A 21,746-nucleotide genomic window follows, 5' to 3' on the forward strand; every position below is an offset into this window, starting at 1 on the left:
TTGCTCAGTGGGAGGGGCAAGTGAGGAATAAAGGGAGCCGCTCTTGGCTGGGGGGGGAGTCTGTCTCCAACATCAGAGAAGGTAACAGTGTGAGAGAGAGTGAGTTAGAAGAGAGAGAGTTAAAAGAGAGAACGAGTTAAAGTTGAACTCATAGTTGGAACTCTGTAAATATATGTTTTTGGATTTTTGGACCTTTTTTGCTCACTGTATATATTTTGCACTGTTACACTATTTTTGCACTTTGGTTTGGCACAATAAATCCACCTGAGCACTTGAAATCTGACTTCGCCATATTTTTGAGGGAGAGCCCCGCTACATGCGGTCACATGTTTGTGTTTACTCTGGTCACATGTTTGCGTTTACTGCTGGTCACATGTTTGCGTTGACTGCTGGTCACATGTTTGCGTTGACTGCTGGTCACATGTTTGCGTTGACTGCGGTCACATGTTTGCGTTGACTGCGGTCACATGTTTCTGTTTACTGCGGTCACATGTTTGCGTTTACTGCTGGTCACATGTTTGCATTTACTGCGGTCACATGTTTGCGTTTACTGCGGTCACATGTTTGTGTTTACTGCGGTCACATGTTTGTGTTTACTGCGGTCACATGTTTGCGTTTACTGCTGGTCACATGTTTGCGTTTACTGCTGGTCACATGTTTGCGTTTACTGCTGGTCACATGTTTGTGTTTACTGCGGTCACATGTTTGCGTTTACTGCTGGTCACATGTTTGCGTTTACTGCTGGTCACATGTTTGCGTTGACTGCAGGTCACATGTTTGCGTTTACTGCTGGTCACATGTTTGCGTTTACTGCTGGTCACATGTTTGTGTTTACTGCGGTCACATGTTTGCGTTTACTGCAGGTCACATGTTTGCGTTTACTGCTGGTCACATGTTTGTGTTTACTGCTGGTCACATGTTTGCGTTTACTGCTGGTCACATGTTTGCGTTGACTGCTGGTCACATGTTTGCGTTTACTGCTGGTCACATGTTTGCGTTGACTGCAGGTCACATGTTTGTGTTTACTGCTGGTCACATGTTGTCGTGCAGTGGACCTTCTGTCGTACCTGGCTCTCCAACCTCTGCCCTCTCCAGCCCGGGGCCCCCAGCCTTCACCTTCTGGGCCCCTCCTTCTCCCAGGGGCCCCACGGTGAACTGGAAGGGGCTCCCCGGCACGTGTACGCCCCTGTACATCACGCTCACGGCGTGCACGCCCATCTCCGTGGGAACGAAGCGCACGCAGTAAGTGTCGTTCCCCACGGCGACGAGCTCGGCCGGCTGTCGAGAGCCGGAGGGAGACGTGACTTCAGCGGTGACCTCGTGGACGTCCAGAGCTGGAGAGAGACGGGAGAGAGACATTTATGAACACTGACGCCACCTTCTCGTCTCCATGGAAACGTTGGCTTCTCCATGACTTACTTATCTCCATGAAGACGAGGTGTTTTTAGCAACAAGACAAATGTCACACGTTTTAAGCCGGCAAAAACTTATCCACGTGAGAGATGATCGAAACAAATCTCCACCAGAAAAGTTACACAGGAAACTGTAAATAAAAGCAGTGGAATGAAGAGGGCTTAAAGCGTTGCCCCCTGGTGGGCTACTTAAGTTACTGAATGGGACTGTCCACTGCAAATTTGCATAAAAATAGGTCGATTTGAGTAGATTAGCCAAAAGGTGTATTCAACCAAGAGCAGCGTCACTTTAAGATATTAATGCTCAAGCAAAAGTAAAAAAGTATTTGGAGAAGATACTACTTGAGCACTAAGTTAGAGTTTGAACGCAAAATGTATCTAAAATCTGAATTATGATTGTAAGCTTTTGTCACTATAGTCACAGTGGGGGAAAAAACAACCAATACTATCACTCAAACAACAGCGCTGTTACTTCAAATAAAGATGACTCGAGTAGAGGTAAAAGTATTGCCTCATCAACAAATTTAAGACAAAATACAAACAAAAGTGCAGGTTTAGGAGCATGAAATGGGGCGAACCTTGTGCTGCCAAACCACAGGGCCCTATCACGCACCCTTGGCCCCAGAATCGAGCACCCACACGGCCCGGGACACTTTGACCGCCCGGTCCACCACCACCAAACCACAACCACCAGAGGGGCCAGACGTGAGGCGGGCGCGCCCAGGAGAGGGGCACCGCGCCCGGGCAGCGGGAGAGCCAGCAGCCCCCCGCGAGTTCGGAGCTCCGGAGAGACGCAGAGAGCAAGTGGAGCGGTGGATGAAACGACAGAAAGAAGAGGAGGAGAGGACCAACAGGAACCAGCTGACTGAGGAGAGGAGACAAGGAGGAAGGAGACGAGGAGGGAAAGAAAGAAGAGATAAGACGGGAAGAGGCAAGGAGAGAGGCAACGAGGAGGGAGGAGGCAAAGAGGAGAGAAGAAAAGGAGGCAAGAGGAGAGGGAGAGGGAGGAGGATGGGAAACAAGGAGGAAATGAGAGAGGGGGGAGGAGATGTAAGGGAGGAAAAAAAGAGGAGGGAGGGAAGGAGGCAAACAGACAGTGAAGATGAAAAAGACAAGGAAAAAAGTTAAGATCAGATGTAGAGACAAGTTAAAGGCTGAAGAGTGATTGATAACATTTAGTCCTGGTTTAGTCCTGGTTTAGTCCTGGTTTAGTCCTGGTTTAGTCCTGGTTTAGTCCTGGTTTAGTCCTGGTTTAGTCCTGGTTTAGTCCTGGTTTAGACCCGGTTTAGTCCTGGTTTAGACCTGGTTTAGACCCGGTTTAGACCCGGTTTAGACCCGGTTTAGTCCTGGTTTACCTGGGATCTTGATGCTGAGGTCGCAGACAGAGCCCACGGCGGCGACAGAAGCCGCTCTCTGTCTGCGGCTGATGCTCTCTTTGATGCGTCCTTCTCCCTCCACTCGCACAGTGAACGGGCTGCCTACAAAAACATGCAAACATACCTCATAAAACACTTTTCTAAAGTAAAATTAGCTTTATTAATGTTATTTTTGCCAAGTGTGTGCTCAACAGTGTGCTCAAGAGTGTGCTGAAGAGTGTGCTGAAGAGTGTGCTGAAGGGTGTGCTGAAGGGTGTTCTGAAGAGTGTGCTGAAGAGTGTGCTGAAGAGTGTGCTGAAGAGTGTGCTGAAGAGTGTCCTGAAGAGTGTCCTGAAGAGTGTGCTGAAGAGTGTGCTGAAGAGTGTGCTGAAGAGTATACTGAAGAGTGTGCTGAAGGGTGTGCTGAAGAGTGTGCTGAAGAGTGTGCTGAAGAGTGTGCTGAAGAGTGTACTGAAGAGTGTCCTGAAGAGTGTACTGAAGGGTGTTCTGAAGAGTGTACTGAAGAGTGTCCTGAAGAGTGTACTGAAGAGTGTTCTGAAGGGTGTTCTGAAGAGTGTACTGAAGGGTGTTCTGAAGAGTGTGCTGAAGAGTGTCCTGAAGAGTGTACTGAAGGGTGTACTGAAGGGTGTTCCTGAAGAGTGTGCTGAAGAGTGTCTGGAAGAGTGTCCTGAAGAGTGTCCTGAAGGGTGTGCTGAAGAGTGTCTGGAAGAGTGTGCTGAAGAGTGTCTGGAAGAGTGTCCTGAAGAGTGTCCTGAAGAGTGTACTGAAGAGTGTGCTGAAGAGTGTGCTGAAGAGTGTGCTGAAGAGTGTCCTGAAGGGTGTACTGAAGGGTGTTCTGAAGGGTGTACTGAAGGGTGTTCCTGAAGAGTGTACTGAAGAGTGTCTGGAAGAGTGTCCTGAAGAATGTCCTGAAGAGTGTGCTGAAGAGTGTGCTGAAGAGTGTGCTGAAGAGTGTACTGAAGAGTGTGCTGAAGAGTGTGCTGAAGAGTGTGCTGAAGAGTGTACTGAAGAGTGTCTGGAAGAGTGTCCTGAAGTGTCCTGAAGAGTGTGCTGAAGAGTGTCCTGAAGTGTGCTGAAGAGTGTGCTGAAGAGTGTCCTGAAGTGTGGTGGCGGACCTGGGACGTGCTGGTCGGCGAAGCGGATGGACACGATGTAGTTCCCGGGTTCGGTGGGGCAGTAGGTGACCTCACACGTGCCGTCCTCCATGTCCTCGGTCTGAATGTCCACTTTACTCGGACCCTCCACGGACAGGGCCAGACCGCCGTAACCTGCGGGACGTCGGAGGTTTGAGGCACGATCGTCGAAAACAAACGTCCCAAGAAACAGCATGATTCAAACGACGGTAAAGTCCTTCCTTTTCAGGGGGAATAACCAACACTCGTACATTTACACGTACATTTCAGAAGTATAAATTCAACTCAAATTGATTCAAGGACTCAAACCACGAGAGAAAAGTACGATAGTTTTGAGTCCGGGTCAAGAATATAGTTGAGTAGAAAGTACAGACAGCTGCTCTTTAATGTAGTGAAGTAAAAGTTAAAAATATCCAGTGAAAAAGGACAGATAACTACATTACTATTACTTTTGTACTTGGTTACTTTAGGTACTTTAGGAGCTTAAACCCGTGACAGACCTGCCTCCCGGGTGTCCACGACGAAGCTGCAGTTGCTGAAGGTCGTCCCGTGCGTGAGCCCGTCTCCGTGGGTGACGACTCGGCCCGCGTCCCCGATCTCGGACTGGACCACCCGGATGGCGATGGGGCTGTTGGCCACGTGCACGCCGTTCTTCAGGATGCTCACCATGTGCTCGCCCACTTCCCGCGGGATGAACGAGATGCCTGCGGCGAGAGGACGGGGCAACGAGAGGACGGGACGGAGCAAAGACAGGACGGGACGGGGCAAAGAGAGGACGAGACGGGGCAACGAGAGGACGGGACGGGGCAACGAGAGGACGGGACGGGCAAAGAGAGGACGGGACGGGACAAAGAGAGGACGGGACGGGGCAAAGAGAGGACGGGAGGGGGCAAAGAGAGGATGGGACGGGGAGAGGACAGGACGGCACGGGGAGAGGACAGGACGGGGCAAAGAGAGGACGGGGCAAAGAGAGGACGGGGCAAGAGGACGGGGCAAGAGGACGGGGCAGAGAGAGGACGGGGCAGAGAGAGGACGGGGCAGAGAGAGGACGGGGCAGAGAGAAGACGGGGCAGAGAGAAGACGGGGCAAAGAGAGGACGGGGCAAAGAGAGGACGGGGCAAAGAGAGGACGGGGCAAAGAGAGGACGGGGCAAAGAGAGGACGGGGCAAAGAGAGGACAGGGCAAAGAGGGTTAGGGTTAGTCCTACGTGGGTCGGCTCACACACTTGCACACATACGTCACATAAAATTGGGATCAAACTCGATCTAATCCTGGAGTTAAACCTCAACTACACCAGTTTTTAGTTTGGGCCTTTTCAGACTGAACAGTCAAGTAGGGCGGACCACTCTGGCACAGCCAATCAGCTCTCATCCTATCGTATCGTAAGTTAGGAATCTTTTATTATCGGTTGGTTTAGTGTTGATTTAGGTCCTCATTTAACCTTGTCCTTGTATGATCCTGGTTCAAATTCAACACAATAATCATATATTTAGCTTCCAGAGACCTTTTTTCATCTTTCCATATTGAAAGATCCAGAATAAACCTGGATGAATGGATAGATAAACATATTTTATAGTCACTTTAGTGGGCAGCCCTCTCTTTATTTTTCGCCTGTACCACCGCTAATGTCGCACATTTGTGTATTCCGTGTTGTGCACGGCAGCGTGTTAGCGTGTCCTGCGCGTGTTACCGATGTGGTTGTTGGGCATCCTCTTGAGCAGGCACGGCTCGTCTCGCCCGGACGGAGACTTGATGCTGGCGGTGAGTAGGCTCAGGTCCGTTTCGTGGATGTCCAGCGAGAAGTCCGCAGCAGAGCCCAGCTTCACCTGAGAGCGCCGCTGACTGTCCTCTGAGACGCACAGTCACAGCGGGAAACACGGACGAATAAAGAAAAGAGACATATTCAGTCATCGTTTACGGACAAGTCGAGCCTCACACACTCTACTGGGCCCGTCCTCTTTACACAAGCATGTCCATTGGGCCGACTGAGGAGGGACAGTGCAAGAATCTGTTACTGACGTTACAAATAGGACAACCTCAGAGCAGTGACAGTGACAGACATGTTCCGTTATTATTTGTACTGGTATTGCCCTTTAAACGTGCCCTTGAGCACCTTTACTTTGTTTTGTAATTCATAACCGTGTGCCTACTTTGTTTTTACTTTGTTTTGTAATTTATAACCGTGTGCCTACTGGCAGCAGAGGGAAGTACAAGGGGAGACCAACAAAAGCTAGCTTGCTATCTAGCTAACGCAGATTTGACGGCAGGAATGCTCAAAAAGAGTCCGGTGATGATTTACGGACTCAAGAACACAGCAGAGGATCTCGGAGCTCGATTTACAGCACGTTAAAAACTAAGCAATTAGAGTAGGTGGCGCCTCCTGCTGGATAACTGCTGCGTGGGCGATGATCTTTCAACACGGTATTTAAATCAGTCTGATGCAGTTAGCGGAGTCTAATTTCTGAAACAACTATGTGGAAAGACGAATCCCGTGGTCATGGCGCGTTTGAGAAGGGTCAAATCGTTGTCATCGAGCGGAGAAAACATCTAAAGGAGAAGCAGAAACTAATCTACTCCAGATCTGAACCCCAGTGAGTGTTTGGGACGAGCTGGAGAAGGCTGTGTGCAGTGGTCACTCTCTCCATCATCAACATCAGATCTGTGTGAGGAATAATGACACACTGGATGGAAATAAAGCTTTTTAATATTGCAATAGCTCATTGAAACTATGCCGCAGGGAATGTGTGCCGTGATCAAAGCTAAAGGCGTCCGACCAAATAATAGAGCGCTTTTTCTGTGCCCACTTTTTCTTGGACAGGCAGTGTGTGATGTAATAAAACTGGGACATTTGAAACAGTGTTTTTGTGAGGCTCAAAGAGGAGAGAACCTACAGGATTCATCAAACAAACGTAGATGAAGCTAAATACAACTCCAGGAATGTTTTTGGTAAGAAAACAAAGTCATTTTTTACTTATTTTTCAAATCAAAAGTTAGTGAGTCACAAAAACTAAATACTTTAATCAAAAGAGTGAGACCGGAGCCCTTTTCTTTTGCAAAACGAGCCCCGATGACTCGTGAGCGGCGGGCCTGACCTATGATCCTGGCGGTGAAGGGGCTGCCGGCGATGTGCTGCTCGTTGTACTTGACCAGGATGTTGTAGTCGCCGGGCAGAGTGGGCAGGTAGCTCACGCTGCAGGTGCCATCTTTGTTATCAACGCAGCTGATCTCGGCTTTGGACGGGCCCTCGATCGCCAGGTCCAGACCGCCTGAAATCACGCCGGAAATCACTCACGCTGGAAATCACTCACGCCGGAAATCACGCGTTGATTATCAGGTAAAGCACAGATAATGCACGTAAAATAACAAAACGATTGCTACAAATGCTTCTTCTGTTGTTATTAGGGCACACAAGTACAGTTTGGTTGCTTCTTTCAAACTGAGGATCTAGCAATTTCATAAACTTTATAAATTGCTACATGTTTTTGTCATTTAGCAACAAGTCTGCACATAAAACCACACCTAAAACCACACCTAAAACCACACCTAAAACACACAAAACCACACAGAAAACCACATAAAAAAACACATAAAAAAACACATAAATACACACATAAAAAACACATAAAACCACATAAAAAACCACATAAAAAACCACATAAAAAACCACATAAAAACACACACATAAAAGAGAGAGACACAGAGAGACAGAGACACAGACAGAGACAGAGACACACACAGAGAGACAGAGACACACACAGAGACAGAGACACACACAGAGAGACAGAGACACACACAGAGAGACAGAGACACACACAGAGAGACAGACAGACAGACGGACTGACGGACGGACGGACGGACAGACGGACAGACGGACAGACAGACAGACTGCAGTGGTCAGCGTTACCCTCAGAGGCGTCCTCGGTGTAGACGGTGAAGTTGGCTGGTTTGTTGGAGACGCCGTAGCTCAGGCCGGGGCCGTAGGCGGTGACGGAGGGAGAGCTGCTGTGGTTCACGTAGAACTGAAGAGGAGACTCTGAGCCAGCGGCAAACGAGGAAGAGTCCACACTCAGTTATTTATTCCACAGGTTTTCTCCGTGTATAAAGTAGTGTGTGACTTTTCTGGTGGAGGGTGCGTCGTCTAGTCAAAAGTTTGGGCAAACCTTTTCATTTGATGTCTTACTGTTTTTTTCGCACCTTTTTTCATAGTTTTGGCCGGAGCGACTTATGTGATATTATTTGTTATTTTCACACTTGCAACCGCATTTCATACTCCAGTGCGACTTACGTATTTTTCTTCTCTATTATGCATTTTTTGGCTGGTGAGACTTATAGTCCGGAAAATACGGTGTGTGTATTTTGGACGAAAGGCATAAACTCAACACAAATGGAATGTGCGAAATAAAGTGTGAAATAATTCAAAACATGTTTAATATTTTAGCTTCTTTAGTCACCATTTGCTGGGATGATCACTTTCTGAACTTAGACCAGGCTCTGCAGTGAAGTGAAAACCATCTCGGGACACTCGGGCCATTTTGAAGAATCAGAATCTAAAGTATTACTTATGTTTTATTTGCTACATTCAACTTGCTTCATTTGTTTGATGTCCTCAGTTTGTATCTACAATGTGGAAAGTCGATAAAAAAAAATCCCCAAAAACTTTTTTCCTGTCGTTGCATGTTTTAGTAGCGGTGGTAGTAAAGGTACAGTAGACCTGGGGGATGCGCCTGTAGAATTATAGTAGTAGTAGTAGTAGTAGTAGCAGTAATAGTAGTAGTACCTGGTATGTGTGTCCCGTTGTACTTGATGTGCATCTCGTGGAGCCCGGCCTCGGTGGGCGAGTACTGCACTGTGACCGTCCCGTCCAGATTATCAGAGATCAAAGGCTGAGCGCTTTTACCGGACGGCATCAGCACCTCCCCTGAAAACACACAGAATACTCATGAGCACCTCCCCTGAAAACACACAGAACACTCATCAGCACCTCCCCTAAACACACACAGAATACTCATCAGCACCTCCCCTAAACACACACAGAACACTCATGAGCACCTCCCCTAAACACACACAGAACACTCATGAGCACCTCCCCTAAACACACACAGAATACTCATCAGCACCTCCCCTGAAAACACACATAATACTCATGAGCACCTCCCCTAAACACACACAGAATACTCATGAGCACCTCCCCTAAACACACACAGAATACTCATGAGCACCTCCCCTAAACACACACAGAATACTCATGAGCACCTCCCCTAAACACACAGAATACTCATGAGCACCTCCCCTAAACACACAGAATACTCATGAGCACCCCCCCCTAAACACACAGAATACTCATGAGCACCTCCCCTAAACACACACAGAATACTCATGAGCACCCCCCCTAAACACACAGAACATTCATGAGCACCTCCCCTAAACACACACAGAATACTCATGAGCACCTCCCCTAAACACACAGAACATTCATGAGCACCTCCCCTAAACACACACAGAATACTCATGAGCACCTCCCCTAAACACACAGAATACTCATGAGCACCTCCCCTAAACACACAGAACACTCATGAGCACCTCCCCTAAACACACAGAACATTCATGAGCACCTCCCCTAAAAACACACAGAATACTCATGAGCACCTCCCCTAAACACACAGAATACTCATGAGCACCTCCCCTAAACACACAGAATACTCATGAGCACCTCCCCTAAACACACAGAACACTCATGAGCACCTCCCCTAAACACACAGAACATTCATGAGCACCTCCCCTAAAAACACACAGAATACTCATGAGCACCTCCCCTAAATACACAGAATACTCATGAGCACCTCCCCTAAACACACGGAACACTCATGAGCACCTCCCCTAAACACACGGAACACTCATGAGCACCTCCCCTAAACACACGGAACACTCATGAGCACCTCCCCTAAACACACAGAATACTCATGAGCACCTCCCCTAAACACACGGAACACTCATGAGCACCTCCCCTAAACACACAGAATACTCATGAGCACCCCCCCTAAACACACAGAACATTCATGAGCACCTCCCCTAAACACACACAGAATACTCATGAGCACCTCCCCTAAACACACAGAACATTCATGAGCACCTCCCCTAAACACACACAGAATACTCATGAGCACCTCCCCTAAACACACAGAATACTCATGAGCACCTCCCCTAAACACACAGAACACTCATGAGCACCTCCCCTAAACACACAGAACATTCATGAGCACCTCCCCTAAAAACACACAGAATACTCATGAGCACCTCCCCTAAACACACAGAATACTCATGAGCACCTCCCCTAAACACACAGAATACTCATGAGCACCTCCCCTAAACACACAGAACACTCATGAGCACCTCCCCTAAACACACAGAACATTCATGAGCACCTCCCCTAAAAACACACAGAATACTCATGAGCACCTCCCCTAAACACACAGAATACTCATGAGCACCTCCCCTAAACACACGGAACACTCATGAGCACCTCCCCTAAACACACACGGAACACTCATGAGCACCTCCCCTAAACACACACAGAACACTCATGAGCACCTCCCCTAAACACACAGAATACTCATGAGCACCTCCCCTAAACACACACAGAATACTCATGAGCACCTCCCCTAAACACACAGAATACTCATGAGCACCTCCCCTAAACACACAGAATACTCATGAGCACCCCCCCTAAACACACAGAATACTCATGAGCACCTCCCCTAAACACACACAGAATACTCATGAGCACCCCCCCTAAACACACAGAACATTCATGAGCACCTCCCCTAAACACACACAGAATACTCATGAGCACCTCCCCTAAACACACAGAACATTCATGAGCACCTCCCCTAAACACACACAGAATACTCATGAGCACCTCCCCTAAACACACAGAATACTCATGAGCACCTCCCCTAAACACACAGAACACTCATGAGCACCTCCCCTAAACACACAGAACATTCATGAGCACCTCCCCTAAAAACACACAGAATACTCATGAGCACCTCCCCTAAACACACACGGAACACTCATGAGCACCTCCCCTAAACACACAGAATACTCATGAGCACCTCCCCTAAACACACGGAACACTCATGAGCACCTCCCCTAAACACACAGAACATTCATGAGCACCTCCCCTAAACACACAGAACATTCATGAGCACCTCCCCTAAACACACACGGAACACTCATGAGCACCTCCCCTAAACACACGGAACACTCATGAGCACCTCCCCTAAACACACAGAACATTCATGAGCACCTCCCCTAAACACACAGAACATTCATGAGCACCTCCCCTAAACACACACGGAACACTCATGAGCACCTCCCCTAAACACACGGAACACTCATGAGCACCTCCCCTAAACACACAGAACATTCATGAGCACCTCCCCTAAACACACAGAACATTCATGAGCACCTCCCCTAAACACACAGAACATTCATGAGCACCTCCCCTAAACACACACGGAACACTCATGAGCACCTCCCCTAAACACACGGAACATTCATGAGCACCTCCCCTAAACACACAGAATACTCATGAGCACCTCCCCTAAACACACGGAACACTCATGAGCACCTCCCCTAAACACACGGAACATTCATGAGCACCTCCCCTAAACACACAGAACATTCATGAGCACCTCCCCTAAACACACAGAACATTCATGAGCACCTCCCCTAAACACACACGGAACATTCATGAGCACCTCCCCTAAACACACAGAACATTCATGAGCACCTCCCCTAAACACACAGAACATTCATGAGCACCTCCCCTAAACACACGGAACATTCATGAGCACCTCCCCTAAACACACAGAACATTCATGAGCACCTCCTCTAAACACACAGAACACTCATGAGCACCTCCCCTAAACACACAGAACATTCATGAGCACCTCCCCTAAACACACAGAATACTCATGAGCACCTCCCCTAAACACACAGAATACTCATGAGCACCTCCCCTAAACACACACGGAACACTCATGAGCACCTCCCCTAAACACACAGAACACTCATGAGCACCTCCCCTAAACACACAGAATACTCATGAGCACCTCCCCTAAACACACAGAATACTCATGAGCACCTCCCCTAAAAACACACAGAATACTCATGAGTACCTCCCCTAAACACACAGAACACTCATGAGCACCTCCCCTAAACACACAGAATACTCATGAGCACCTCCCCTAAAAACACACAGAATACTCATGAGCACCCCCCCTAAACACACAGAACATTCATGAGCACCTCCCCTAAAAACACACAGAATACTCATGAGCACCTCCCCTAAACACACAGAATACTCATGAGTACCTCCCCTAAACACACAGAACACTCATGAGCACCTCCCCTAAACACACAGAATACTCATGAGCACCTCCCCTAAAAACACACAGAATACTCATGAGCACCTCCCCTAAACACACACAGAATACTCATGAGCACCCCCCCTAAACACACAGAACATTCATGAGCACCTCCCCTAAACACACACAGAATACTCATGAGCACCTCCCCTAAAAACACACAGAATACTCATGAGCACCTCCCCTAAACACACAGAATACTCATGAGCACCTCCCCTAAACACACAGAATACTTATGAGCACCTCCCCTAAACACACACGGAACACTCATGAGCACCTCCCCTAAACACACAGAACACTCATGAGCACCTCCCCTAAACACACACAGAATACTCATGAGCACCTCCCCTAAAAACACACAGAATACTCATGAGCACCTCCCCTAAACACACAGAACACTCATGAGCACCTCCCCTAAACACACACAGAATACTCATGAGCACCTCCCCTAAACACACACAGAATACTCATGAGCACCTCCCCTAAACACACACAGAATACTCATGAGCACCTCCCCTAAACACACAGAACACTCATGAGCACCTCCCCTAAACACACAGAACACTCATGAGCACCTCCCCTAAACACACACAGAATACTCATGAGCACCTCCCCTAAACACACACAGAATACTCATGAGCACCTCCCCTAAACACACACAGAATACTCATGAGCACCTCCCCTAAACACACAGAACACTCATGAGCACCTCCCCTAAACACACACAGAATACTCATGAGCACCTCCCCTAAACACACACAGAATACTCATGAGCACCTCCCCTAAACACACGGAACACTCATGAGTCTTTCTGACTTGGGATGTCACGATATCAAATCTCTTATTCACGATTATTGAGACTGTGACTAAACAACAGTGAAATCTTTCAAGACAAAATAAAGTTAAACAAGACAACACTAGCCAGATATAAAAAAAAGTTATTTACATTTAAGTCTTAGATTGATAGATTTAACTAAATAGACTTAATTTAGCATGAAACGGACCAGAGCTGAGGCAGAACACCGCCCCCTGGTGGAGCCACTCACCCGTGATCTCGCCCTTCCTGAAGGAGAAGGGAATGACCATGTCGAACGGCCTGAACCCGCTGCCGTTTACGCTGCCCCCTGTTGGGCCGTAGCCGTCTGGCGTCACCTGCAGGCCGGGGGGACGAGGGAAGAGACAAAAAGCACAATTTAAAACGTCTGTCGATGTTTTGGCTCCGATTTAGTCCCGGCGAGTTTGTTAGAATCATGCTGCTGCCTCCAAGCATCCTGCAGGAAAGGAAACGAGGAAACACATCGAGGAGGAAAGGATGGTAGGGCTGCACAAATTTGGAGGAATTAAAAAAAAAAAGTCTATCATGATTTTTTTGGGCGATTTCATGTTTAAAATCAGGATTTAGTTCACACTCTAAGGAGCGTTGATATTTGAGAGAAGGCACTTTTATTAGCCTCAAAGCACTGACAAAGACGGAATTCATTATGAACAAATACTGTCGTTTATTAAGAAGGATTCAAGATTAGAAAACACTTAAATTATCAAGTGCAAAATGTAACCTAAAAACAAGGATGTTTGGACCAAAGTGACGACAGTTTAAACTGAACACAGATAATGGAACGAGCATTGCTGAGAAATTAGCAATTTTTTGGAATAATCTTGACAAAGAAATAAAAGTAAAAAAATCTGGTCAAATAATGGCATTTAAGTTTAAAAATAAAATGTATAAAAACTGCCATATTAACGAAATATATGGGGGGGAAATGTGGTTGTTGGGGATGAAAGGGTAGATTTCTGTTTGTAATTAATTTCTTTGTCTAAATCTAAATGTATAATGTATAATGTATAACGTAGGCTAAAGCTTTAAACAATGTGCTAAGAAGTTGAAAAAGTTGCAGATAAGTCACTTCTTTCTGCTCTTCTTTTTCCTTCATTTGGCATATTTAACTGATATTCTCTTATATTTTGTGAACGAAATTGATCAGATAAAACATCAATTCAGGAAAAATAACTAAGCCTGAATCATTTTTAATCAAACCATTTGTTGATTATGAATTAAATCCATATTCACGCTTTAGTAAGTCAAATTAAGGCGTAGTTATTATAGAGTCAAAGTGGCGCAGACTGAAATATGACCTTAATCGTGTCTAAGAATCCAAAACATTGATTGTAAGTCGCCGTGCAGCGGTGAAGCACAGACAGAGACAGGGAGAGCGGCCGAGCGGCGAAGAAATGCACCAATCACGCGTCAGAACCAGCTCGCGGCGAGGTTAGACGTCTGCCGCGACCCCATTGGCCCAGGAAGCGATGACGTCGCAGCGAGAAGCGGAAAGAGGAGCGGCCCGGCGCCGTTCACCGTCAGCGGCGGGCGAGACCGTCTGAGCGGCGAGTATGAACCGTGTCCCGTTTACAAAGTCGTGCTCCGGCGCCGCCTACAGTCCGTGTTCAGCTCGGGGGAAATGTGAAAACCAGAACTTTACCAGCGACGGAACGGCCCGGAAACCCCGCCCACTTGGCTTTAGAGCCTCGCCTCGTGGCAAGAAGGTTCTGGGCTCGATTCCCCGACCGGACAGAACATTTCTCAGCGCGGATTGCATGTTCTACTCGTGTTTGCGTAGGCGCTCTGCTTTAACTTGCATTCGGTTTACAAAAGGGTCGGGTTGGCCTTCGATTAGACCATTGTTAAAAGCGATTATAATTATACAATAGTTTCACCTCCGTTTCGATTTTCAGTTTTCGGGTTTGTTCATAAGAAACTGTTGCATAATCATATCAGAAGACTTAATGAAACCAATCGGATTCATTGCATTGACCAGTGCCATTTTCTAATCCTTTCTTTATCCGAGTCGATTGAGAACTCATTCACATGGAGGACCAGAGCGTGAGCCAGCAGAGGGCGCTGTGGGGCAAAAGCTCTTCGTAAACGGGGCACAGTTTGACGTAAATGTGGCTGTATTTGCGTGCTGTGCTCTCCAGACGTGCTCCGAGTGCGTCTGCGTGTAACAGTATGTGCATGTGGTGTAATGAGGTCTGTGGTTGTACCCAGGGCTGAAAGCCGGCTCCAGGGGGAGCGGCCTGAGCAGAAATCTGCTGCTGCGTCACAGGAACCGCCTCAGTCGCCTGAAGATACAACACAAAGGTTCAAATGATCTGCAAGGCCTCTGCTCCTTTTCACCGACACACATTGACCCGTCGCCCTCCTCCAACGTCCATGTGCGGTTAAAATGTGGACCCACCGTGACTTTGAAGGGGCTGTGGGGGACGTTCTCCCCTCCGAAGCGCACGTAGATGACGTAGTTCCCGGGGGCCGGCGCGGTGTAAAAGATGTCGAACGTCCCGTCCTGGTTCTCGACGACCTCCGCCTCCACCTCGGTGCCGTCGGGCTGCACCACCACGCAGCTCACCTTCCCTTTGCCCGCTCCGGCCGCGTTCACAGACAGACCCAGCTCCTCCCCGATGGCCACGGTGGGGCCCACACCCGAGCCTGGCGACAGAGGAGCGGCACTTTATCACACTCCAATCACGTCTGAGTAAAGTGATGTTTGTACTTTGGGTGAACGGTAATTTGTAGTGAGAGGTCGGACTGCCACTCCGCACTTTTGCTTTGAATGTAAAGATAATATGATACGATCAATGAATATTTGCTGGGACAATAGTTTTTGCGACTCAATTGTTGAAATATTTGGTCATTTTATTGCAGTGCGATAAGATTTGAGCTGTGGAGGGTCCAATGAATAAGTTTTATCAATAATTATGAATACCAACTAAGTACTAAAGTGTTTAATTCTGATATTTGTTTGTTGCAGATGTGGTTTTTCAACAATATAGTGCACTTAGAAAAGGGTTTCCTGGGACTATCCTGCTTTGGGGTTATTGTGTCAGTGACAGAGAGAGGAAATATTATCGTTTACAGCGATATTTTGGTACCACGTTATAATAACTACACCTTCATCTGCCTTAAAGCATGTCAAAGACTTCAATAATAATGAACATATAGTTTATCAGGATAGATTCAGGCTTAGTAACTATTTGTTTGGGGGCAAGAGCGGCTGCGCGCCCTCTCGCGGTGTGTTCGGGTGCAGAGCGGCCGTGCGGTGCGTTCATGTGCAGAGCGGCCGTGCGGTGCGTTCATGTGCAGAGCGGCCGTGCGGTGCGTTCATGTGCAGAGTGGCCGTGCGGTGCGTTCGGGTGCAGAGCGGCCGTGCGGTGCGTTCGGGTGCAGAGCGGCCGTGCGGTGCGTTCAGGTGCTCTTCCGCGGTGCGTTTAGGTGCAGAGCGGCCGTGCGTTCATGTGCAGAGCGGCCGTGCGGTGCGTTCAGGTGCAGAGCGGCCGTGCGGTGCGTTCAGGTGCAGAGCGGCCGTGCGGTGCGTTCAGGTGCAGAGCGGCCGTGCGGTGCGTTCAGGTGCAGAGCGGCCGTGCGGTGCGTTCAGGTGCAGAGCGGCCGTGCGGTGCGTTCAGGTGCAGAGCGGCCGTGCGGTGCGTTCAGGTGCAGAGCGGCCGTGCGGTGCGTTCAGGTGCTCTTCCGCGGTGCGTTCGGGCTCCAGTACCTGTGACCGTGCAGCGGCTGGCGTCGCCGGCGGCCGTGGCCCGGACGCGGTGAGGGGAGCCGGGGACGGCGTCGCCTCCGTAGCTCACGGAGATGGTGTAGCGGCCCGTGCGATCGGGCGTGTACGAGACGCTGTACGTGCCGTCGCCGTTGTCATGGATACTGGCAGGCTTCGATCGCCCGTCCTGGTCCTGGAGAGAGAGGGGACAAAGTATGACCAGATTGTAAAAGTAGCAAAAACAAAAAGATAAAGGAGAAGGTTTGGAGCTTGGTAATAATAAATTCACAATTTATTATACAATATTCAATTCAATGTAATTTTGTCTTAATATTGATTTCCTGAACATAAACCACAGACTTTTAACCGTTACTATCGAAGTCGGTGTACTATTTAACTCAAACTAAACTAAAACTAACTAAAAAATGTCTTAAAAAAGTCTGAACGCCGCTACAAACCACATGCTTGAATAATATTACCACATGTAGACTTATTCAAATACAAATAAAGTTGCAAACAGTAACATTAGAATAACAAGTGTACATTATGTCTACAGCGATTACCATTAACCCTCGATACTATCACTCTCCAGCTTCAGCCAGACTTTAGAAGTTTGACTGATCGGCCTTAAATCTCCCACAAAGACCGATATTGTGTTTGGGCAAATCAATCTTCTAAGTAAATACAGAAAGCTTTATTTTATTTTATATCAGTGCAATAATGACACAGTAGAATGTGAATGCTGTTTCCTTATGAATTGCTAGTAAGACAAGGTTGTGGATGTCTAAAAAGAGCCGTGAAAAGTCATAAGACAGTGATCGACCGCTCTGGATTATATCGTATCGACCATCTTTACGTGTAAACCAAAACATTGGTCTAAAACGACTCGATAATGTCTGTGGATGTTCGGCCCTGTGCGTTTGCCGTGGAGAAAGAATTCATCAAAGTCAAGAAACGGAGAGAATAAAAACCACAACAAGAGTGAAAAGCGCCTTCGGCTGGACTTGACTGACCGTGACGAGCACGCTGAGCTGGCCCTGGCCGGCGTCCCGAGCGTCGATGCTGAACTCCACGGGGAAACTGGCCGGGATCCCGCTGGTCAGGCCCGGACCGCTCACCCGGACTTTGCTGGCATCGTGGGTCGGCAGAACGCGAACCTTGAACGGGCTGAGGGCGAGACGGGGCGGGACGTGAGACGGGGCGGGACGTGAGACGAGGCCGCGGCTTTTGGAGGCTTCGATGGACGGCAACGGCGTCGGTGGCCAAAGGTTTTATGCGTCGATGACTTATTTCATTGGAATCGTTCATTATTCACATGCACGACGGCAGAAAGTATAAGGAATAGAACTGAGCATGATGGAGCGTGTTTATTTGACATTTTTCCACACAAATGTGCCTTTTACTGGCACTTTTCTGTGTCAATATTTGTTTTCGCGTGAACTCAGTTTAAAGCTTGTGTTCTGGTCAGAGCGGGCGGAGTCAAACACAGGGTCAGATAGAGAGAAAAGTCATAGTTCTGAGAGATTTCAACAGACTCGCACCCACTTTTAGTCGAGATTAAGAGCTTCCTTGTACTGCAAACGGTTGACAACTGTACATTTTGTGTACATACTAAGCTTATTTTTATCCCATAGCAGATTTAAATTGTTTTTCTTTTTGACTTATTGTTTTATTATTGCTTTATTTTGCTGCACTGAATCACCAAAGCAAGTTCCAATGTTTAAGAATTTTGTTCATTGACAATAAACCTTCTCTGATTCTGATTCCTTATCTCATCTCAACTATCCTGGTTAAATAAAGGTCAATAAATACATAAATCAGAGGCACAGGGCCGGTCTTTAGACAGCCACAAATGCCTTTTGTCGACCGCCGCCATAAACGGTTCAAGCCTGTGTGTGTTTGAGTCTTCTTGAGGCCGAAAGAACCAAAAGTTGACAAGGTGGAAGCAAAGTCAAGTATGTCAGGCTTGAAAGATCACATTCTACTACTTTTACTTCTGCAAATGACGGGATCCAGTGCATCCAGTGATCATGACTAAAATATGTATAAAAAATGGATAATAATGCAAGTGTTTTATAAAGAATACTGAGCAGTTTGTTTATATTTTAAATGATACAAATCTAGTGTAATCTTCTAAACAAGGAGCTAAAATCATATCATATTTCTGCCCTTTTTGTTTATGGTTCATGCTCGTTTCGGGGGCGACACTTGAACCTCAAACAGACATTTACAGGCACTTTTTTTTTTACTCTTTCCATTAAAAAAATTGAACTTTTCAGATCTACACATGAAACCTGCCCAAACATAATAGATCATCAAGTCTGACATATGGTACTGAAATCTCAAGCGCACAGCGTCCTCCTCACACTGACCTGCGGGGGGCGTCCTGCTGGTTGTACTTGACTCCCACAGAGTAAAGCCCTTCGACGGAGGGCGTGTACTTCACACTGTGGGTCCCGTCCGGGTTCTGCGTCACCTCCACGTCCTCGGTCACCCCTTTGGGCCCCTTCACGCTCACGGCAAGCTCCGCCTCCCCCGCCCGCCTGCAGTCCACAGTGAAGCATTGTGGGATCGCGGCCCGCACTCCCGAGCCCACGCCCGGCCCGGACACCTTCAGTTTACTGGGATCCACCACATCCTTCACCGGGACCTTGAACGGACTTCCTGCCACGGCAAAAAGAGAGTGATTCAGCTCAACTCTTCTCACACGTCACATTTAATCCTTGTCATTCTGTTGTTTCTCGTTACGCCATCTGCCGGGCGGAGCTTTGATGGAGAACTATCGTTTCCTTTCACTATAGCATGACTTGTAAAAACAGTAAAAACCATCAAATCTGACCCGGGATGTGCTGTCCGCCGTAGGTGATGTTCACGTCATAGACTCCAGGACTGAAGGGCGTGTACTCCACGCTGCAGCTGCCGTCTTTGTTGTCTTTACAGGACATTTTAGACTCGGACGGACCCTCCACCGTGATGCCCAGGCCTCCGATACCCGCCCCCCTGTGGGCAAACGGGCAAGCACGGTTAGAACAGGCTCGGTTGACGCAGTGCTCGTCGTATAACTTTAAGTTTGGACTTTTGTGGAGAACTGTGCCGTCCTTTCACATTTGTCTGCGTCTTTAACCTCCTCAACGTATTCTTAGTTAAAAGACACAATCAAAATGTAAAGGTAAAGCCTCTGCGAGCGTCCCAATAGAGCTGAATAAATAAAACATTAGTATGATGAGCACATATCTCATCTGTGTCGAGTGGATACCTGGTGATGATATTGAAGTGGTTGGTCTGATCGGTCAGACCCTGCTCCAGACCCGGTCCAGAGGCCAGGACTCGACTTGGATCACAGCCCTCGGACACAGAGACCCTGAAGGGGCTGTTGGGGACCGGCGTGTCGTCGAACAGCACGTTGACGCTGTGCAGGCCTGAGGAAACAGGAAGTGACGTCAGGAACCTGCATGTGGACGCCGCTTTCACCCGCCAGTGGTGTTTACCGCTCTCGAACGGCGTGTACTCCAGACTGTAGGTGCCGTCCTTGTTGTCCGTGACGACGGTCTCGGTCTGAGCGCCGGACGGGTTCCTGACTTCGGCGGTCACGTGATCTCCTCCTTGACGATTCACGGGCCGCGCATCGACCGTGAAGGAAGTGGTGGCTTCTCTGTGCACGGCTGCAACACAGAGGGAGTCGACTGAAGGAGAGGCCACTGACGTGAACGCCGGCACACGTTATAAAACATTTACACCTTTGCACGAAAATAGAAATCAAATAAACATCGTAAGAGATTCAAATAGGAATACATTTAAAAGTACAGACGTTCATACCACTCAATCTTTCAATTTGATGCTGCCAAAGCATACATACGATCCCAATATGTCAAATCTTTATATCTTTAAACAACATTATCCACTGAAGTGCCGTAAATAAGCTCTACAAATAAATTAAACGTTACTTTCCCAACGTAGGTGAACCTGCTAAAACCTGCGCTGAACACTACGATGTACAGCCCGGGCGTTTGAATCTGTACCTGTTCCGTCGACGCCGGGCCCGAACGTCTTGATTTGGGACGTGTCCACCGCGGGGTCCACCGACACTTTGGCCGGAAACCCGGGGACCGTCTGCCCGCCGTACTTCAGCATCAGAGTGTAGAGTCCGGCCGTGAGCGGGACATATGTGACCGAGTACGTCCCGTCCAGATTGTCCACCACCTCCGTCTTCACCTTACCGCCTGAAACAGAGGTTCACGTGAGTGTCGGGGGGGGGGGATTTGTCCACTGCATTTGACCCATCCTTCAATGACGCTGAGGCAATGTTTCAGGGGAAGGTGTTTGAAGCCGGGCCATATTCAACACTACAATCATGTAAAAACAGGGCTATATAATGTCAATATATATAGAGCTCCCCCTGCAGCGCTCTTGTGAAATTACACAGTCAAAGAACAGACACAAAATCTTCTCTTTGTTTTTCAGTGAAGTAAGGAAATATAATTATATGGAAAATCATTTAACGTGGCAAGACTTGAAAAAAGAACCCGGGTTTCCCAGGCCTCAGGCCGATATTGGTAAATGTTTTCTGCTCAGAGACAGCAGGTGGAGACGACGGGCACTTCAAACATATGTAGCCATCACACGTACTGCTACTTACAGAGATAAGGTGAAAATGTTCCTAATTCTGCTTGAAAGTGTTTAAATGACATGCAATGCTACGTTTGTGGAGCTCTACCCGCCTCTGTCAGGACATTTTTCCTCCAAATTATGAACATTTATATTCTAAAAACACAGAACAGACTTTTTAAACTGAGATATCGTTGCACAGACAACTACACGTGTTCTGGGTGGCAGTTTTAGTCAGAAAGAAAGAAAG

At 47.9% G+C, this 21,746-nt stretch overlaps 1 protein-coding gene across 2 annotated transcripts in view; it reads right to left on the bottom strand.

The window, feature by feature from the left end:
* Positions 1 to 21,746, bottom strand: part of flnba (filamin B a) — a 96,686-nt gene that overhangs the window by 19,703 nt on the left and 55,237 nt on the right. For both annotated transcript variants that reach the window (XM_072439917.1, XM_072439916.1), the window contains exons 25-42: positions 20,911 to 21,111; positions 20,380 to 20,553; positions 20,148 to 20,310; positions 19,731 to 19,891; positions 19,264 to 19,555; positions 17,905 to 18,058; positions 16,895 to 17,084; positions 15,584 to 15,831; positions 15,390 to 15,467; positions 13,397 to 13,502; positions 8,699 to 8,839; positions 7,826 to 7,954; positions 7,014 to 7,187; positions 5,612 to 5,770; positions 4,422 to 4,625; positions 3,904 to 4,056; positions 2,768 to 2,890; positions 1,068 to 1,334 (exon numbers count right to left, since the gene is read on the bottom strand). In XM_072439917.1, coding sequence (XP_072296018.1) covers positions 1,068 to 1,334; positions 2,768 to 2,890; positions 3,904 to 4,056; positions 4,422 to 4,625; positions 5,612 to 5,770; positions 7,014 to 7,187; positions 7,826 to 7,954; positions 8,699 to 8,839; positions 13,397 to 13,502; positions 15,390 to 15,467; positions 15,584 to 15,831; positions 16,895 to 17,084; positions 17,905 to 18,058; positions 19,264 to 19,555; positions 19,731 to 19,891; positions 20,148 to 20,310; positions 20,380 to 20,553; positions 20,911 to 21,111 — 3,117 coding nt within the window. The remainder of the gene's footprint in view (positions 1 to 1,067; positions 1,335 to 2,767; positions 2,891 to 3,903; positions 4,057 to 4,421; positions 4,626 to 5,611; positions 5,771 to 7,013; positions 7,188 to 7,825; positions 7,955 to 8,698; positions 8,840 to 13,396; positions 13,503 to 15,389; positions 15,468 to 15,583; positions 15,832 to 16,894; positions 17,085 to 17,904; positions 18,059 to 19,263; positions 19,556 to 19,730; positions 19,892 to 20,147; positions 20,311 to 20,379; positions 20,554 to 20,910; positions 21,112 to 21,746) is intronic.

This window comes from Eucyclogobius newberryi, unplaced genomic scaffold (genome assembly GCF_026437365.1).
Source record: "Eucyclogobius newberryi isolate DKJ021-1_F unplaced genomic scaffold, fEucNew1.0.hap1 SCAF_11, whole genome shotgun sequence".
Taxonomy (NCBI): Eukaryota; Metazoa; Chordata; class Actinopteri; order Gobiiformes; family Gobiidae; genus Eucyclogobius; species Eucyclogobius newberryi.